The sequence below is a fragment of the Mirounga leonina genome, unplaced genomic scaffold (assembly GCF_011800145.1).
Source record: "Mirounga leonina isolate KUSES-001 unplaced genomic scaffold, KU_Mleo_1.0 Mir_129, whole genome shotgun sequence".
Classification (NCBI taxonomy): Eukaryota; Metazoa; Chordata; class Mammalia; order Carnivora; family Phocidae; genus Mirounga; species Mirounga leonina.
In genome coordinates this window covers 78529576-78545692 of record NW_023270323.1, presented here as the reverse complement: position 1 = coordinate 78545692, position 16117 = coordinate 78529576, and the positions used below count along the sequence as shown (strand labels likewise).

The window sequence follows — 16117 nt, the reverse complement described above, 5'->3', positions numbered from 1 at the left end:
TTGATTTTATGATTTAAGAACGGCCATCATGAATGATTAAAGTCAGGCCCCAACAGTGGGTCTGTTGGTAAGCACTGGAAAGACAGAGAGAAAAGATACGACCACTCAAAATCCTACTTTTAAAACTGAAGAACGAACCCCCAAGGGAAGCAAGCGCAGCCGCCATCCCTTGATCAGAACAAACTGGGAAGACATTATGACAACCTCATGTTCAAGGCCATCCCTTAGGACAACAAAACCATGGGTCTTTTGCAGACGTGATGTATACAAAAGTGGAATTTAAACTCTACAATCTCTCTGGTTCTTAAATAAGCATCTGGACTTCTACTTACATATTAAAACACTGAAGACAGTACAGCTCAATGGATTTATACATAATTTAAAAGCAGGAAAAACAAACCTTTGATATGATCCTCTATTCTCACCCCATCTAGATTTAGTTGCCCATTTCCCTTTAAATGGCCTGCATGAATAAAAACATAATTTACAGCTGCTGTTATTTAAGACGGGTGGTTTTGTTCTTAGCAGTTTCTTGCTTACAATCAAATGAGGATTTTGAAAGAAGCTGGAAACTCATGCTCGGCTTTTGACGGTGCAAATAAAGACAACAAGCCCACGGAGGCAGCCATGAACTCCCTTCCACCAATCTTTTTCATTTTTTGCAATATTATTCTCAACTTTAAAAGAAAGTGGGGCAGAAAGTATAAAAAAGAGTCTCAGACTCTTACTATTTACAGATGAAATGGCAGGGCTGAGATCCGTTTCCCAAGAGCAGCAGGCCGAGTAGGGGCTACAAGAGTAACTGTGACGTCCGTGAGCTGCCCGGATGCTCACTCTCGCCCGTTCGCCCTTGCGTTGTCCACAAAAGTGAGCATGAGAAGTGCCGTCAGCACTCTGCCCGGCTCGGAGGCCACGGCCAGACACCAACGCCGTGAACACTGGACACCAGACCTGACGTGGGACTGCTGCTCAGGGGGCCGGTCACTTTCTCCCTTGGGGAGACACTCCTCTCTGCCTGGTACCAGGACAAGTGAGCTACTCCTGAGCAAGGCTGCAGGGACCTGGGTTCACTGCGGCCTGAGGGTCATGGGCTCTGGAGGCCGGGCCACTAGATGGCTCACAGCAAATGTGTAGCCCACCTTCGTAGCTCCACGGGGCGTCCACACACCTGCAGCCCCGCCCAGCCCGGCTGCAATTTACCTTCCTACCCTGGACTCCTCAGCACCTGCCCCTTGCTGGGAGGCCCTCCCGGCCACCCCATATACCCAGCACGACCTGGCCCCGCAGAGGCCCCCTCACCCTCCTCAGCATGTACCACACCTGCCACCCAGCACCCGCTCTGTATCCAGGGTGTTCCCCACCTCCACAAGGGCAGGAGCCTTTTCACTGTTGAAATGCCAGCACCTGAGAACGCCTGGCAGGTTGAGGGCATTCAAATATTTGGTAAATATGCAAATCTTACTTTTTCTCCTGGTTTTTTTGGATGATCTCTTATAGCATCAAAACTCTTTCTGAAAGCGTATTTGAAGTAAAACCTTTCTGAAAACCACTATGACAATCTCATCCCAAAACTTCTCAAGTTTGGCCTATGAGAGATTTTTTTTTTCAGTGGACTAAGACTGATGCATGAGGATTTATGTAGTGTAACCTGCCATCTGAAAACACGGTCAAGAACAGGAGGTGAGCCGAGAAGCAGTGTGCGTGTGTCCTGCCCTCCAGGCACAGTGGGCGGGACAGGGGACTGACTGCCAGCACCGCACGAGGACTAGTTAACACGCATGAGGCACCTAGAAAGGTCAGCACCGGGCACACTCATGAAAACCACGGCCCCTGGGGGACAATCATGCTGAGAGCAAACAAATGAACAAGGTCAGTACCTACCTCTAAGCAAGTTTGTGGTCCATACGTGTCCCAGATTTTTCTTCTTCGGACATCGATCCCTCTGCCTGGATGCTAAAAGAATTTCAGAAATCAAAGGTCAACATCGGTACATCATAATAAATGAGCAAGACAAATTAAACTCTGCACAGAATGCCACCATTGTGAAGTGCAAGAGACCCAGACAGCACCCACAGTTTCTCAGCAGTTGAAACAGGTCAGGACCTGCACTCCGCTAAGGGTCCCCAGGAGTCTTCACGAAGGGGAAATGGAGTCGTGTGGGAACGTGTCTGAGGCCAGCAGCCCAGGAGACACATCTGGACACAGAGCCCCTCTCTCGTGGCCCAGAGTCAAGTCCGGACCCCAGCACGTCCGCCCCTCCAGCTTGCCAGGAGACAAGGCCCGTCCCCTGCGGCTGTTTCTCCCCCAGGATGTGTGCCCGTGCCCACCGGCTCTCACAGGGCAACTGTGCTCATTTCCAAGTTGGGGGGAGAGGAGGGGTGCGCGAGGTAGCTCGTCCTCCTCACTTACCAGCCTGCAGGTTACCACCTGATTGCTGACCCCCCAACACCTTATTTACAGGTATTACCATTACAAACTCATTTTTTAATTACGCAAACAAAACGGACATTCTAACAACCCCATTTCAAGTTCCTACAGCTGTGGACAGAGTGCCTCTCCTACAGGGCAGAAGTCAGCCGGGTCACCGGGTGAGAGCAGCGCGCCTCCCACAGTGAGTCCGCAGGAAGGCTAGACGCCGGCCCGAAGCACCGGCCGGGAAGCCTGTGGCTCGCACTGAGCCGCCTGCTCCGAGCGACAGGGGCTGCTCTAAGCACGTCCCGCCGTTACTTCACGGATCCAGAAACGGTGCCCACACCGTTGTCGCCAGCGTCCATCACAGCAGGAGTGTGCCTGGCCTCTGAGCCGGGACTCCAGCTTCTGGGGAGCAGAACCCACTGCCTCTCATTCCCCTTCTGGTGCCCTGACATGCCGTGTTCCCCAAAGAGCCCCTGACGGCCACGACCGCCGTGCTGCACGATGTCTGTCGTCCAGCCGCACAGGCCGCCCCACTCTCCTCGGTCCCAGCCCGACAGCCAGGCAGACTCTGGATCCAGCTCGTACCAGCAGAGAAAGACCTCAAGGACCCTCGTGCAGGAAAAGGAAGTAGGAATGGCCACGGAAGCGCACCTTACCCCCTCCGTGCTCAGGATGTGCACCAGGAGACCGTTCCCGCATCCTAAGTCAACAAAGGACTGCTTGGCCATCAAGCCCCGCTCAGCTCTTTCTTCTTCCCACAAAATCTAAGTTACAAAAAAAAAGTCAGTTCCTGATTCATTCCCTCCAAGAATAATTGAGACGCAAGCCCTGCATGGGATTACAAATCACATTTCCAGGACAGGCGGACAGGCCTCGTGTGGGGCCCTGGGTCTGCGCAGGTGACGCACAGGGAGCTGCCCTCGCCTGATGCCGCAGCGGCACCGAAGCCGTCCCCTGCCAGCACGAGTCCACACGAAAGTGGTCCTCTCTGGACAAGAGCTTCACAGATGACTGCTGGTTCCTCATGCCTTCTCTGTTCTCCTAGGCTGTACACTCTGATAGTCAAAGCAAAATATGCTATTTCTAAAAAGGCTCTGAGAATCACAGATGAAAGGAAATTAGAAATTATCTGGCCTAAACATCTGTTAGATAAGAAAGTCAGGACTATTAAGTCAAGGGCACACCCAAATTTGGGGGCTAGCGAGCTAGCTAAGGACGGACCGAGGCGTGCAGGGGTCCCGTGAGCGGCGCGAGTGGCGTGGTGCCTCCGTGACGAGGGTACGTCAGGATCGCCCCGGCCGAGCGGGAGCCCCTGCGATCTGGCCTCACGGCGCGGACGTGCTACACACACACACACACACACACACACACACACACGTGCACGAGCTACCGAGCCAGCATGCTAAGTTACGGATTTGATGAATGTGGCTCCCCACCGGTAGCGGCGGCGGGCAGCGACCTTCGCCCACCCCAGGGGGCCTGGGTGACCGAACACGCGCTTACCAGCAGGTACGCAGCGATGGCCACATCTTCATACACAAACTTTTCGGGATCGGTTACTTCAGGCCACACCTAAAACATTTTCCAGAGCATATGTAACTGTTCGCTCATGACCCTGCCATTTCACTACACGTAAGGTATCCCCATCAGCATAAGTCAAATGAGACTAACCAGGCAGTAGAATTTTTTAAAAAAGCTCATTCCAAAGGCAGACACTGATGATCCCTCTCTTACAGTAAGAGAGTGGCATAAAGACACGCAAAACCTTTACCGCATACGCGTGTGACGCGACACGTCAAGAGCAACGCAGTCCAAAGCAAGATTTTGCAACGAAAGCAACCCGTGTAGCTATTTAGATGAGGCAACTGGACGTCGAGGAAAATGCTCAGTTTGCCCGCCCCATCGTTTATGCAGATGAGGAAAATGAGCAAAGAAACTCGGACGAGGAAAGCAAAGGGGTCAGGAGGCTGGCGCTCCAGGCCCCTGGTCTGCTGGTGCCGGGCGGCCACTTGCTCAGCAGCAGACTCAGCAGGTGGTCCCCATCTCCCTCTCCGGAAGCTGAAGCCTTCGCCGCCGCCCGGGACAGCCAGCAGGTGCTCCGCAAGCCACAGCACACCGGCCGCACGAGCGTGACCCCTCACCGCCCACACAGGTCACGTGCTCAACGGGCAGCCAGCAGAAGAGGAAAACCCACGACAAGGCCACACGTTCCGACTTCCGTGTCTAGTCATGGGGGGTCAGGCGGGTCGGGCTGTCTCACGAAGACAACTACAAAGGCCGGAATAATAGATGGAAGTCCTTTCCGGAAGGAACTGAATAGTTAGTAAGATAATGAAGGCCTCTCAGGCCAGGATCTGAAAGAGAAAGGGCCCCCCGCTTAGGTCAGCCAGGCCTAGGACCCACACACGTCAGCAAGAATGAAAAAGGTCACTGTCTCCAGCCTGTGAACTTTGGGGTGCTCTGTTACACAACGATAGCTAACTGATAAAAAACAAACAAACAAAACAACAGCAACAACAAAAACCACATATGGGTGCCTGGGTGGCTCAGTCAGTTAAGCGTCTGACTCTTGATTTCAGCTCAGGTCATGATCTCAGGGTCATGGGATCGAGCCCCACATCAGGTTCTGTGCTGAACAGGGACCCTGCTTAAGAGTCTCTCCTCTGCAACCCACCTCAAACAAAACAAAGACAAAAAAACACATACAGAAATGACAAATCCTGGTTCCTTCCAGAAAGAGGGCCATATTCTGGGAAGACTACAAAAGAAGTTCAGCTACATTAGGGAAGCTTTATTTCTTCCTCCGGGTGTGAGCACAGAGGTTTGCTGTTACTTTCTCTTTACATCTTAAATATAAAGTTAAGGACATGTTCTGAAATTTATCTCCTTTATGGAAATATATGCTTTTACACTTTAATTTTTCACATCTTTTCTTTAAACATCCTTAAATTTATATAAGGAAATGTAGCAATTTTGTGACTAATATCCAATTATTTTCATTCAAATACTTTCCTTTTATTTGCTTGGAAAAAAATTAGCAATGTGCAAAAAAAAAAAAAAAAAAGAAAGAAAAAGATCCCTTTCCACCTGTCAACAGTTTTGCAGTTTGCATCCCTACGTATGTCGAAATGCAGCCTGCAATGTGGGCCTCTAAGTGGCTATGTTCTGACTTGATGTCTGTGTCTGCAAACACCAGAAAGTTTACTGGAAAAATGATTTTACCTGGCATAGTTTGGTCAATGGCCCCCTCATCAAAACGAGGGAATCACGAATGTTTCCCCAGTTACCTTGACCATTTCTTTATACTTCTCCTTGAGCATCTGGTACGTCTTGCTGTATTTGATGATGGAAATGAGGGACAGGGTGCTTTTAAATCCACTCCTCTTGCTCTCCACAGACCACCGGGCCAGCCTGGCCAGCAGCTCTTCTACCAGCCAGGCGGGTTTGGGATAAACAATGCCATCTGAATGCCATTTTTCTGGACAGAAAATTAAAATAGATATGAACCTTTAAAAATAAGAGAAATATGAATAAGCAGAGCTAGTTTCAATTCTTATTTTTAAATTAAACATTTGCCAAAAAAAAGAGAGTACATATTAAGATAGCTATAATTACAAAATATTTGACCTGAAACCCAACGATTGGGAACTAGTTGCAGAACTTTCAACAAAGAGAGAAAAACACATTTTTTAAAAGCAGAAAGAATTCTTCTCTTATAAACGCTGTTAAAAATGCGTCTACCCATCCTATGAAGCCCATCAGAAGGATGGACAAGGAACAAAGCTCCTCCTACTGTCTGCTTCACGCCCCGATTAGCCAGGTTCTGATTAGCCAGGTTCCAGATGTCTCAGGATCTTTCTAACATTCTGTTTTTGTGTATTTTCACACGTGCAACTCGTAGACTGGCTCACCAAATACTTCCTGGCCAGAAAGTGGAGTGCTCAGCCCCACGGCTAAGGACGTGCACAGTCCCCCTGCAGCTCACAGGTTTGCGTTGTGTGTGTCTCCTGCCCACTGTTACCTGCCCCGCGCCAGACGCACAGCAGGTCCTCTCTGTCCGTGTGTTTGAACACGTGAGTAAAAGCTCACACCCATGGGCCCAGATCACAATAAACTGTCTGAGGACACGATTCAGGCAGCACAATAAGGAAGAGCGTCCAGTTAGTCGGGCGGAGAGAGAAGGCTACAAAAAAGGTGGCATTCAACAGGGGCCCTAAGGAAAAGTGGAGGCACGGGCAGCTGGGCGAGAGGGGCAGAAGCAGGACTGTCTGGCTTTTTGCCACCCTGAGCATCAGAGGGACACAAGTAACAGGCACCGACTGTCCGCTGGGAGGCGCACCCCGGGGGAGCTCACACCGCGGGAAGAGCCTGGGAAGGACTCAGGCTGCTTCCCTTTCCCATCCCGTCACCTGGAAGCTCTCCTGCCGGGCCTGGCACACCCTGTCAGGCCCCTCCCCTGCTTGTCCCTGGGCCTCATGCTCTTCTCCCAGGTGTCCCCCAGAGTCCCCCCGGCCTACCTGCTCATCCACTCAGGCCTCACCTGGGATGCCCCGTCCTCAGAGGCACCCGCACCCGCTCTGCATGGGCCTGACACAACACCGCCTTTGCTACCGAGGGGACGTGGGAACAGAGACATGTTTCACCTGTTTTCTTAGCACTGCCTGGTGGCGGAGCGTGTCTGTGGGTCACGCGGCTCCTCGCGGAGCACGTGGTGGGGTGGGCGCACACCAACACTGCTGTGATGGCAGGAGCCAACGAGGAGCGTTGTGCGCTACGGTGGCGGCCCAGTCAACCCCCATTTAACTTGCGCTCAGTAGCTGGCCCGAGTGCCCGAAGGGACGTAAGGGACAGCTGCCCAGGGGCTAGAGGACAGGAAACGCCAACCCGGAAAGACAGGAAGCAGGCAGCCGAGAGCGAGCCCTCAGTCCGTCAGCAAAGAATGTGCTGCCACGCACAGAACGTCCCGCGTGCTGCCACAGCCGTGCGACACCGGGCACCGGGCACCTGCACAGCAGCCTCGAGCACATGCCTTCGGTGGCCACCCACCAGCTCTGCCGTCGGCGCCCCCCCAGGGACCGCCACAGGAGACACGTTTTCCCCCACGTGCCTGCTCCCAGTCCCCACTTCCCAACACGAGCACGCCGAGGAAGGGCCTGGGGCCGGGTCCCTCGAGCAGTCTCTAGACAATTCTAAGAGGCTTCAGCCGGGCCCTAAGTATTGCCATCGAGCTTCTATGCCTACCACAGGTCCTTATGAAGCCTGGGCCCCTCCTCAGAGGCTCAAGAATTATTAAACCCATCGCACAGGTGAGAAGACTGAGGGCCACAGAGGCGACATGCCAAGGTCACATGGCTAGTGGGCAAACCCAGGTCTATCTGACTGCACAACAGTCTCTTCACACTGTACTCCTCTGCTTTATACAAAGCCACGTGCCAAGCCCAGTCTGATTTAACAGACAGCAATGCCCAGGGTTGTTCTGGAAAGTACAGACAGATGTGGCTCCCAGGAAAGGAGCAGCAGCAGAGTGATTAAGAGAACGGACCCTTCCTCTGACTTTTCCATTTAAAAAGTACCAAATGGAAGTAAACCAAATTTCACACTTAGGGTACAGGCCCAAATGCCACATGGAACTAAGCGGGCTACTGAACTGCTACTTTCGGGATAAGCACCACTGAATACCCACTACATCCAAAACCACAGGAGCCTCAGCAAGAAATAAAAAAAGAAACTATCCTCACTCCCCATTCCCAAGTCGTAAAAAAGAAAATAATAAAAGGATTTGCGATTACTTGAATTCAGCTAAACCTAGGTGCTACTCATCATCCCAGCTATGTGGACTGTAAAGAATACAGACCTAGGCCCGGTGCCAACAGGAACAAAGACACGCCAAGGGAAGGCCAACTAGGAACAGGAAACATGTTCTCACACACCTCAGCTGCCAAAGGGCACCTTCAGCTCTTCAATGACCCTGAATCCTGCAGCTACCCAGACGTGTGACAGAAACCATACAGCCCTAGAGGAGGACTCCATTCTGTAGCTCTTACCATTCTTCCTGGCTCTGACTGAGCCGGACTTGATACACGTTGCTCATCTCAACCTTTACATTCCCTCCGTCATCTTCTTCCAAAGGTAAAAAAGTTACAGTTCCATTGAGGACATCTGGGGTAAAAAAGACAGGGATAACCAATTAAAACTGCTTGGTTCAGCATTTTATCAGGAGCAGTATTAAACACAGGCATGACTCAGCCCGACTTTGCTCTCCTGGGGCTTTCCCCGGCCTCCCTTTACCACAGACATGTTTTATGTCCTACCCACTGCTGCATCCCAAGCCTACAGGGTGCCAGGCCCACGCAGCAGATGCGCTCAGCAGGAGCTGAAGGCAGAAAGTCGCTGTGGAGGAGCACTGCTTCTCCCCCGCAGGGAAGCCAATCTGGGAGTGCAGATGCCTACATCTGAAGGCCTCGGGGGCACTGGCTCACCAACCTCTGTCTGGCAGAAGGAAATGTAAAAGGTGATCAAACACCAGCGATCAAAGCTGGAAGAGCTCCTAAATTCGTCTGGACACGACAGGGTCACGGAGAGCCTCCTGGCAGAGCGGACACATGGGAAGAGTCTTGCAGGGGCGCAGGGGCGGACCGTGCTGGGAAGTGGGGGTGGGAGGGAAGCCCCTACAGCGATTTGCTGTGTGTGGCACCACAGCCTCTCGAAGGCGATCGCGCCCTGGTACCCACAGCCTGAGTCTGTGCCATGTGACAAGGCACAGAGGACTCTGCAGATGTGACGAGGCTACAGACCTCAGGAAAGGGAGTACTCGGGATGCGGCAGGTGGGCCCAGGCCAGTCACAGGGGCCTGGAAAAGCCGAGAACCTTCTCCAGCTGGAGGTAGAAGAGGAGTCTGCAAGCATGAGAAGGACTGGTGCAGGCTCTGAGACGCAGGAACCCGAGGGAGGCCTCCAGCAGCGGGCCCTCCACTAATCTCTTCACCTGCTAAACTCCTATTCGTCATTCGACATCTGGAGCTCCGTCACCTTCTCCCTCAAGCATTCCAGACACTCGCCCCCCCACAATGACCCCATGCTCTGTACTAGAAATACACATATCTACATGTCCCCTCAAAAAACAGTAAGAAAAAAATCTACAACCTCCCTAGGACATCGCAAATGCAGCGACATAGTGAGTACCGTTGAGCCTTTTCACTGACCTAAGGTTCAAAGAATGCTTTTTTTTTTTTTTTTAAGATTTTATTTATTTATTCATTAGAGACAGAGAGAGAGGCAGAGGGAGAAGCAGGCTCCCAAGGAGCAGGGAGCCCGATGCGGGACTCGATCCCAGGACTCTGGATCATGACCTGAGCAGAAGGCAGACGCTTAACCGTCTGAGCCACCCAGGCGCCCCAAAGAATGCTTTTTAATCTAACAGCATCCTGTGCCAAAGAGTCTCTCTCCGACCACACTCCAGCCAGGCTCTTCTGCGCCCTGTCTCAACCAGGCTTCCACTTGGCCTAGAAGCCTTCAACAGTGGCACGGTTCCTAACAGCTCAAGGCTGCATCCCTAGAATGACCCGCGGCTCCCTCAAAGCTGCCAGGACGCTCTCAGCCCTTACCTGAAGGTGGTCCCCTGTGTCCCCGGGGCCTGGCGGGGGCCGGGGGGCGGGGGGGGGGCGGAGAAGCCTAACTTCCGGGCGCGCCAGGAGACACCCAGAAGGGAGTCGCAAGGAACAGACCCCCTTCCGTTAATTTTCGCTTCTTTCACTCCACCTCTCACCCTGAGAAACACTCTTACCTTGCACGACGATTTCTCTCCTCGGAGCAGCAAGCGGGCACTGAGGGCCTGTTTTCGGGATGACGGTCCTGAGAACCACGTCGAGCTCGCTTGGCGCCTCCGGCCGCGATCCCGCCCGGGACCCGGTAAGAAAGGCCCGCATGTCTGGGTTGCCGCCGGCGAGGCTCCGAGAGAAAGCGTCCCAGAGGGAATCCAGATCCGAGGCGGGGCACTCGCCCTGTCCGACCCCAGCCTTGCCGGGCTGCGCGGGGCACGCCGCGAGCTGAGCCGCGGCGGCTGCTCCCCTGGGGTCCTCGCCGTGCGGGCGCCGGGGCTGCGACTCCTCGGGCCCGCGGCCCGCCGCGCCCGGCCCGGGGCCCAGGCCCCCAGCGGGGGAGCGCAGACAGGCTCCGGCCGCGGCCCGCTCCCCCTGCTGCGGGCCGGTGATGGGACTGTGGCCGCAGGCCTCCGCCCGGGGAAAACCGACGCTCCGCCGGGCGTCCAGGCGGACGCCACACAGCCGCCTGTTGGCCACCTGCGGCCTCTCCAGCCACACGGCCACCGCCGCCCAGAAGCCCCCAGGGAGTAGCGCGCCCGGGTCCCGCACCGCCGCCCGGCCAACCTCCGCCATGGTCCGTCGGCGCCAGGGCTCCGCGGCCGCGGCGCGCCGCGATGACGCACGGGCGTCGCGGTCTGTGACGTCACGGGGCGGGCGGGGCGGAGCGGCTCCGGCCCCGGGACGCGCCCGCGGGCGGTTGGCGCTGCGTGGTGTCGCCTCGCTTGCCGCCGCAGGGGCGTGTCCCCGCTGGGCTCGGAGGACCGGCCTGGCCGGGGCGCGTGGACGCTGCGTCGGGTCCGCCCGCGCCCGGGGCGCCTGTGGCGGGTGCGGATGCTGGCGGAGGTCCGGGGAGCGCGGGCCTGTCGCCCGCGTGTGCCCTGACGGGGCGGGCCCCAAGTCCAGTACAGTCTGCAGAGTCTGCGCTATGCCCCCAACTCCGGGAGTCCTCATCCTCTTGGTGCCTTAGTCCCTCTGTTGGGGCTCTTACCACGCCCTGCAGAGTCGCTATGGAGTCCGGAGAAGCACTACCCCAAAGCGTGTGATTTCTCGGAGCCAAGAGCCTGCACCGGTGTCTGTGGAATTCAGTGAGCGTAAATGAGTGACGTACCCTCAGGCACACCTGTTGACGCCATCCCTTGGTCTTGGACCATGTGGTTCATTCTTACGCTGCCTGTATTGTCAGCCTTAAGAAGTGAAGAGCCAGTTACCTTACTAGCAAAACGAGCTTATTCGGGAATAGCAGGGAAATTGCAGCTCCGCCGTGCAAGCTCTGGTGAGCCATAGGCAAGTCGGGAGAGGCGAGGAAAGGTCAGCCTCTATCAGGTCTTAGGAGGAAATTGGGGAGGGGTGCTTTAAACAAAAGTTCAGGGGAGAAGAAGGCGAGTTCGAGGCTGGACAGTTTCTCGTTGGCTGCAAGCGCGCTCAATGTGCTGTTGCTGGGGCGGAGAGGGATCTTCCTTCTTTCTCTTAAAAGCAGGAGATGGAATTCCTATGTGAAAAATGTCCTCTCGTCACAAATAATTCTTTATGCTGGTGATGCTCACCGCAGCCAGTGGTACTTACGTGAGTGCTCCCCCTTCAGGGCTTCCCAACTCGTATTTATTTACTTGAGAGAGAGAGAGAGAGAGAGAGAATGAGCAGGAGGGGCAGAGAGAAAGAATTGCAAGCAGACTCCACGCTTAGCATGGAGCCCAGTACAGGGCTCAGTCTCACAACCCTGACATCATGAGCTGAGCTGAAATCAAGAGTTGGACACTTGAGGGACAGAGCCACCCAGGTGCCCCGCCCCTCCCCTGGCTCCATTTTTTTTCTTTCTTTCTTTTTTAAAAGATTTTATTTGACAGAGAGAGACACAGTGAGAGAGGGAACACAAGCAGAGGGAGGGGGAGAGGGAGAAGCAGGCTTCCCGCCGAGCAGAGAGCCCGATGCGGGGCTCGATCCCAGGACCCTGGGATCATAACGATTGAGCCACCCCAGCGCCCCCCCCCCCACCTCCGACTCCATTTTCAATGAGGCTTTCTTTCTCCCTTTCTTTCCTGGGGACTGCTATGACACATTACCACAAACTGGGTGGCTTGAAACAACAGAAATTCATTCTCTCACAGTTCTGGAGGCTCTGAGAGGGAATACTCTGGCCTCTCTCCCAGTTTCTGATGGTTGCCAGCAATTGTTAGTGTTCCTGGACTGTGGCCACATAACTCAGCCTCCATGGTCCCACACTTTCTCCGTATCTCTTCTGCAAAGCCCCTATTTCCAGATAAGTCCACAGGTACTGTGGGTTTGGACTTTGACCTGCTTTTTGAGGCGGGGGGACATAATTCAACCCCTAACTCTGTCCAAAGGGGGCGTAGCCTTGTTGGAGTGGCCAAAAGATGAGTAATGACAAATCTCACCAGTTGCTAATACGTGGGGATGGAATCTGCATCAAGCATGGAGAATGCAGAGCTGAGTACAGTCCTGCACTTGAGCAACCTTCAGGCCGATGGTGGAGGCAGACATCGAAGACGATGGTTATGAAACATGAAAACTGCAACACTCAACACAGTGTTGTGGGTTCAGAGGGTTCAGAGGTTACAGAAAGAGGGAAGTTTTTCAGGCTCTGTGCTCCACGTGCCCAGACCCTTTTGGGGCCCTGAGGCTTTGCCTTGTCCTGGCGTTGGCTGACGGGTCCCTGCTGCCCTGCTGTGCGTCATAGGAGCATGGCAGAGAGAGGTGACACAGCAGAAACCTGGAGGCCTAGGGCTCTGGGGTGAGAGGTCATAAAGCCAGAAGTCAAAGTATAGAGGGAGGTGGAAAATTCCATTTGGCCATGGGCGGGAATCCTTGCGTAAGACCTTGCCAGCTCCTTGCTGGAACAAAGAACAGTTTACCAGCCTCTTGGCTCTTACCTCCAAAGTCTGGCTTATTTGTCACCAGAGCCCTAGCTTAGTTTTTGGCCCATTGGAGCTATCCAATTAGTAATTACTGAGTGTAAAGGTCTGTGAGCAAAGGGGGGGGGGGGGGGGGGGAACTGTGTAGCTGGCTCCACTCTTCTGTAGGTTCTGAACCAGTGAGGCAGGTGGTGGTGGGCGAGAAAGGAAGGATGGGGATAGAGACAAATGGCCAGAGTGGGAGAGGAAACTTTAGTATTAACAACATACTCAAATAATTGCACTTACCAGTGATGGCCAATAGAGCAAATAGCTAAAGATGAGCGAGGCATGGGCAGGCCAAATAGGGTGGAGTGGAGAGATATCAAAATGATCAAGAATGGGTGGGTGGGGACCACAGCAGACGACGGCCAGCTCATTGTCAGCTGCGTCACTGCAAGAGCTCTTGGCCTCCTCTGCTGTTTGTACCAACTTCACCTCCATTCCTGGAAGTCTTACCAGGAACTAGCTCACAAAACCAAACTCCCTTTCTTTCCCCCCTAAGTTGTTCCCCCTATGCTGGTCTCAGAGGCGTCTCTATCCACCCAGGTCCCAGCAGGACAACCCAGACTCGTGTGTGACCCCCCTTCCTCTCTCCCTACCTCACCACCATCCAAGAAGTTTCAGGGTCCACCTAGTTCTCCCCAGAGATGTCCAAAGCACACTCCCTGTCAGACTCAGGTCAAGCAGTGTCCTCAGGCCAGGGAGGGGACCGAGTGTGGGGTGCTGGAGGGCTGGCAAGCAGAGGCCAGAAGGTGGGGTGTGCAGGAGAGCCAGGGTCAGAGCTGGGAACAGTAGTCCTGAACCCAGTCACCCATGCAGGAATCTAGGTGGAGAGATGAAGTAATGAGACCGGAGCTGGTTATGAGCCAGCCCTGAGCAGCCTGGGGGATGCAGGTTGCGCTGACCTGAGAAGCAGAGGGGGGGAGAGAGAGAGAGAGAGAGAGAGAGAGAGGCAGAGAAGGGCGAGGAGCCTGCTGACATTTCAAAGGCTGGGAGCCTCTGCTTCATGCGTGCTCACCACCCCATGAGATATAGAACCAACTGTACAAAGTCATCCCCCACCCCTGCACCAGCTGCCTGCCACGGGCCTTCCCACCTCTCCTCTGTACCAGTTCACCTGTTCCTCCGTCCTCACTTCTAGCCTGCCCACCAGTACCTGCTCTCTCCCTGCCACGCTACACTGGACTCCAATGATTTCCACGTAGAAAGATGTATCTGATATCAATAAAACATGTGAACCCAACTTGCTTTCTAGTAGTTGTAATTTTGGAAGAAACTGATCTAAACGTGTGACTCATTACTCTATAGTTTATTTTATTCCTCTCAAAAGTATATCCATTTGAAAAACAGTGGCATGTTTTTTATTAGACCATTAATTTTTTTTTTAAGATTTTATTTATTTATTTGACAGAGAGAGAGATAGTGAGAGAGGGAACACAAGCAGAGGGAGTGGGAGAGGGAGAAGCAGGCCTCCCGCAGAGCAGGGAGCCCAATGCGGGGCTCGATCCCAGGACCCTGGGATCGTGACCTGAGCCAAAGGCAGAACCTTAACAACTGAGCCACCCAGGCACCCCTAGACCATTAATTTTTATAAAGATTTAGTTACTTATCTGAGAGGGAGAGAGAGAGAACGAGCAGGAGGGCAGAGTGAGAGGGAGAGAAAATCTCGAGCAGACTCTGCGCTGAGCCTGGAGCCAGACGTGGGGCTGGATCTCATGACCCTGAAATCACAACCCGACCCCAAACCAAGAGTTGGTTGCTCAACCGACTGTGCCACCCAGGCGCCCCTTTATTAGACCTTTATTTTTTGTTTGATTTGCAGGCACTCCTGGGTGCTTCTATGGACTCAGGGACCCCTTGTAATGATGCCACAGACCCATGGCTGGAAACATTGCCTGGGTGGAGACTTAATTCTGATGGCTTAGCATGGTAGGTTCAAGGCCCTAGCCAATCATTCAGACTCTTCCTTCTGCTTTTGTAACAGGAAGGGGGCCCTGATACTGATGCAGGCAGGCTGAGTCTGAGAACACAGGGGATGGTCCTACGGGACCAGCCAAGAGGGTCCTTGTCTTCACGCAGGACAGACATCAAAGACAAGCCAGAGAAAGTGAAAACAGAGTTTACTGAATAACGTGAGTGACAGAGAATAGCAGACGGAGTGTCTGGGAGACTCAGAAAGGAAATAAGAATGAGTCTCTTTCTCACGTCGGGTAAGGGGTTTCTATTGGAAAAGGGTGTAGGGTACCTGTTCCTCCAGGAATCCAGGGCAGAGTCCAATCAAAGATGAGTGTTGTGTGAACAACAGGTGTAATTCCGAACATTACAGAAGGTGGGAGTATTGATGCCAGCATCATTGGAGGTTTGCTTGAAGCTAATGTCCTGAGACATGTTTGGGATCCGACTCTTCTTAGATGTTATCAGGTGTTTGGGGGCCTAAGACAAAACTCAGAGAAAGATTCACTTTCTTGCTTCCCCCCTTGAAGTGGGAACATAGCTTCATTGGCTTATTCGGAGGCAAAATATGGAACGTGAGTGAACGGGGCCTGGCAGAGAAACAGCAGAGAGGAAGCCTTTCTGAAATGGAGTCCCATCAGCAACCCTACCTCAATATTCCCAATGATGAGTCTGTTTTCAATGAGAATCACAACTGTGACAAGGCATTGTCATGGAAAAAGGAGAAGGTACTTCAGAGTGGAATGGGAGCAGAGAGAGACTTCCCGAATATCAGCTGAGCATCTCCACACAATTCTCCCACTAGTGGCAAGCTGAGGGCAAAGCACAAGCTAACGCCCCCCCCCCCAAATCTTCCCAGGTGGGAGATGTGTGACATTCCTCAGGTACTCCTGGCTGCCCAAGAACAAAGGAAGAGGAAAAACCCAAATGGTTAACTGATACAGATCACAGTCATGCAGGACCTGAGTCTCCCTGAGTTTGCAGCTGTCTTAATGATTTACAAGAAAGAAAAAGAAAC

General features: G+C 53.4%; 1 protein-coding gene across 11 annotated transcripts in view; it reads right to left on the bottom strand.

Moving 5' to 3' along the window:
• Positions 1-10943, bottom strand: part of TRMT44 (tRNA methyltransferase 44 homolog) — a 47841-nt gene extending 36898 nt beyond the window's left edge. For 9 of the 11 annotated variants that reach the window (XR_004679314.1, XR_004679316.1, XR_004679315.1 and 6 more), the window contains exons 1-6: positions 10198-10943; positions 8460-8574; positions 5703-5922; positions 3919-3987; positions 3072-3179; positions 1882-1953 (exon numbers count right to left, since the gene is read on the bottom strand). Coding sequence is in view for 4 of the 11 variants with exons in the window: in XM_035005391.1 (XP_034861282.1) it covers positions 1882-1953; positions 3072-3179; positions 3919-3987; positions 5703-5922; positions 8460-8574; positions 10198-10807 (1194 nt within the window). In the remaining 7 variants the exon portion in view is untranslated. The remainder of the gene's footprint in view (positions 1-1881; positions 1954-3071; positions 3180-3918; positions 3988-5702; positions 5923-8459; positions 8575-10197) is intronic. The other 2 variants (XM_035005392.1, XM_035005390.1) reach the window with 2 other exon arrangements.
• Positions 10944-16117: the final 5174 nt, after the last annotated feature.